The 1,477-nt window shown below is 63.4% G+C and overlaps 2 protein-coding genes across 2 annotated transcripts in view; one reads left to right on the top strand and one right to left on the bottom strand.

Moving 5' to 3' along the window:
* PAK4 (p21 protein (Cdc42/Rac)-activated kinase 4) overlaps positions 1 to 507 on the top strand; it is a 28,071-nt gene extending 27,564 nt beyond the window's left edge. Inside the window, exon 12 of the mRNA XM_014961844.1 lies at positions 214 to 507. Coding sequence (XP_014817330.1) covers positions 214 to 507 — 294 coding nt within the window. The remainder of the gene's footprint in view (positions 1 to 213) is intronic.
* Positions 508 to 742: 235 nt separating this feature from the next.
* Positions 743 to 1,144, bottom strand: SYCN (syncollin). The gene has a single exon (XM_014961848.1). It carries the CDS (start codon positions 1,142 to 1,144, stop codon positions 743 to 745), a length of 402 nt encoding a protein of 133 aa, XP_014817334.1.
* Between the last annotated feature and the right edge of the window lie 333 nt (positions 1,145 to 1,477).

Below are 1,477 nucleotides of genomic sequence, written 5' to 3'. Positions count from 1 at the left end.
CCCTCTTCCCTCACCCCCCCGTTTTGTTTTTTAACAAAGCTATTTATATTGTCATTTTGTAATGCCGCAGAAATGGGGGGGGCCCCCAGGGCTGGCGTGGGGCCCCTCCCCTGGAGATTACACGTGTCCTTTTGGAGATCCCCGTGTCCCATGTCCTTTCTTTGAGGGGAGGGGTGGGGGGGACTGAGCCTGTGGGGAAACCCCCTCTCGCAGGACCCTCATGGAGGAGGAGGGGGTGACAGTGGTGGGGACCTGCCCAAAGATTCCCTGGGGGGGGCCCACTTCCTCCCCCCTGCCCCCAATAAAGTACCCATGGGGCAGGACCTGCTGCGGCCTCCAGGCTTTATTGGCTGCCAGGTTGGAGGGGGGGGGCAAAAAGGGAGTGGCACCTTGACCCGCGTGGACTCACGGTGGCTTGTCTTGGCCCTCGTTGGCTCGTCTTCTTGGCCAAGATTCACTTGTGTTGGCTCACGTTGGCCCAAGTTGGCCCACGTTGACTTGTGTTGACTCACGTTGACTTGTCTTGGCTTGTCTTGGCCCATATTGGCTTGTCTTGGCCCACGTTGGCTTGGCCTGTGTTGACTTCTGCTGGCCCACGTTGACTCATGTTGACTTGTGTTGACTCACGTTGACTTTTCTTGGCCTATGTTGACTTTTCTTGGCCCGCGGTGACTCGCGTTGACTCGTGCCGACTCCCGTTGACCCGTCTCGCCACCCCGTAGCCCCCCACTGGCCCCCCACCTCAGTTACACTTGCAGTAGTAACCCCGGATGGCGTCGTTCCAGTCGCCGAAGAGCCCCCGACGCACCTCCTGCAGCCGCGGCACCGCCCCGGACGAGAACTTCCGACTCTTCCCCTTCTTGCCGGCCCGCGACCAGACAGTCAACTCGCAGCGGGTGCCGACCACCAGGGAGGAGACGCTGGCGGCCCAGCCCCGCGGCATGTAGGGGACGTCCTCCCCGGGTTCCACCACCAGGACCTCCCCCCCACAGCACTGGTCGTAGTAGGGGCTGTTGTCGGTGTAGAGCTGGGCGCAGATTCGGGTGCCGTTGATCGTCTTGAGGCTGGAGGGGGTGGGGCATTGAGCCTCCGCCCCCCCCAGCGCCGCCACCGCCACCAGCAGGGCCACCAGAACCACCTCCATGGTTGCCCGACGACCACCCCCTCCGGCTGCCTCCCGGGGACACGCAGATATACCCGCGCCCCAAGGACAGGGGGAGGTGGGGGGGGACACCCAGGTGACCAGGCTCCCCCCCCTTCCGGGAAGGGACCCAGGTGTGTGTTGTGTCCCCCCCGGGAAGAGACCCAGGTGTGTGTTCCCCCCATGATCAACCTCCTCCTTCCCCCTGAGAAGGGACCCAGGTGTTTCCCTCCACCCCCCCCAAAGATCTCCAGGCCCCCTAAAGATCTCTAGCCCCCGAGGATCTCAGCCCCCTCCTAAGGATCTCCAGGACCCTCCCCTCCAAGGATCTCCAGC

The sequence above is a fragment of the Calidris pugnax genome, unplaced genomic scaffold, assembly GCF_001431845.1.
Source record: "Calidris pugnax isolate Ruff unplaced genomic scaffold, ASM143184v1 scaffold1019, whole genome shotgun sequence".
NCBI lineage: Eukaryota > Metazoa > Chordata > Aves > Charadriiformes > Scolopacidae > Calidris > Calidris pugnax.
Note: the sequence above shows the minus strand (reverse complement) of the source record. Positions and strands in the feature narration are given on the sequence as shown.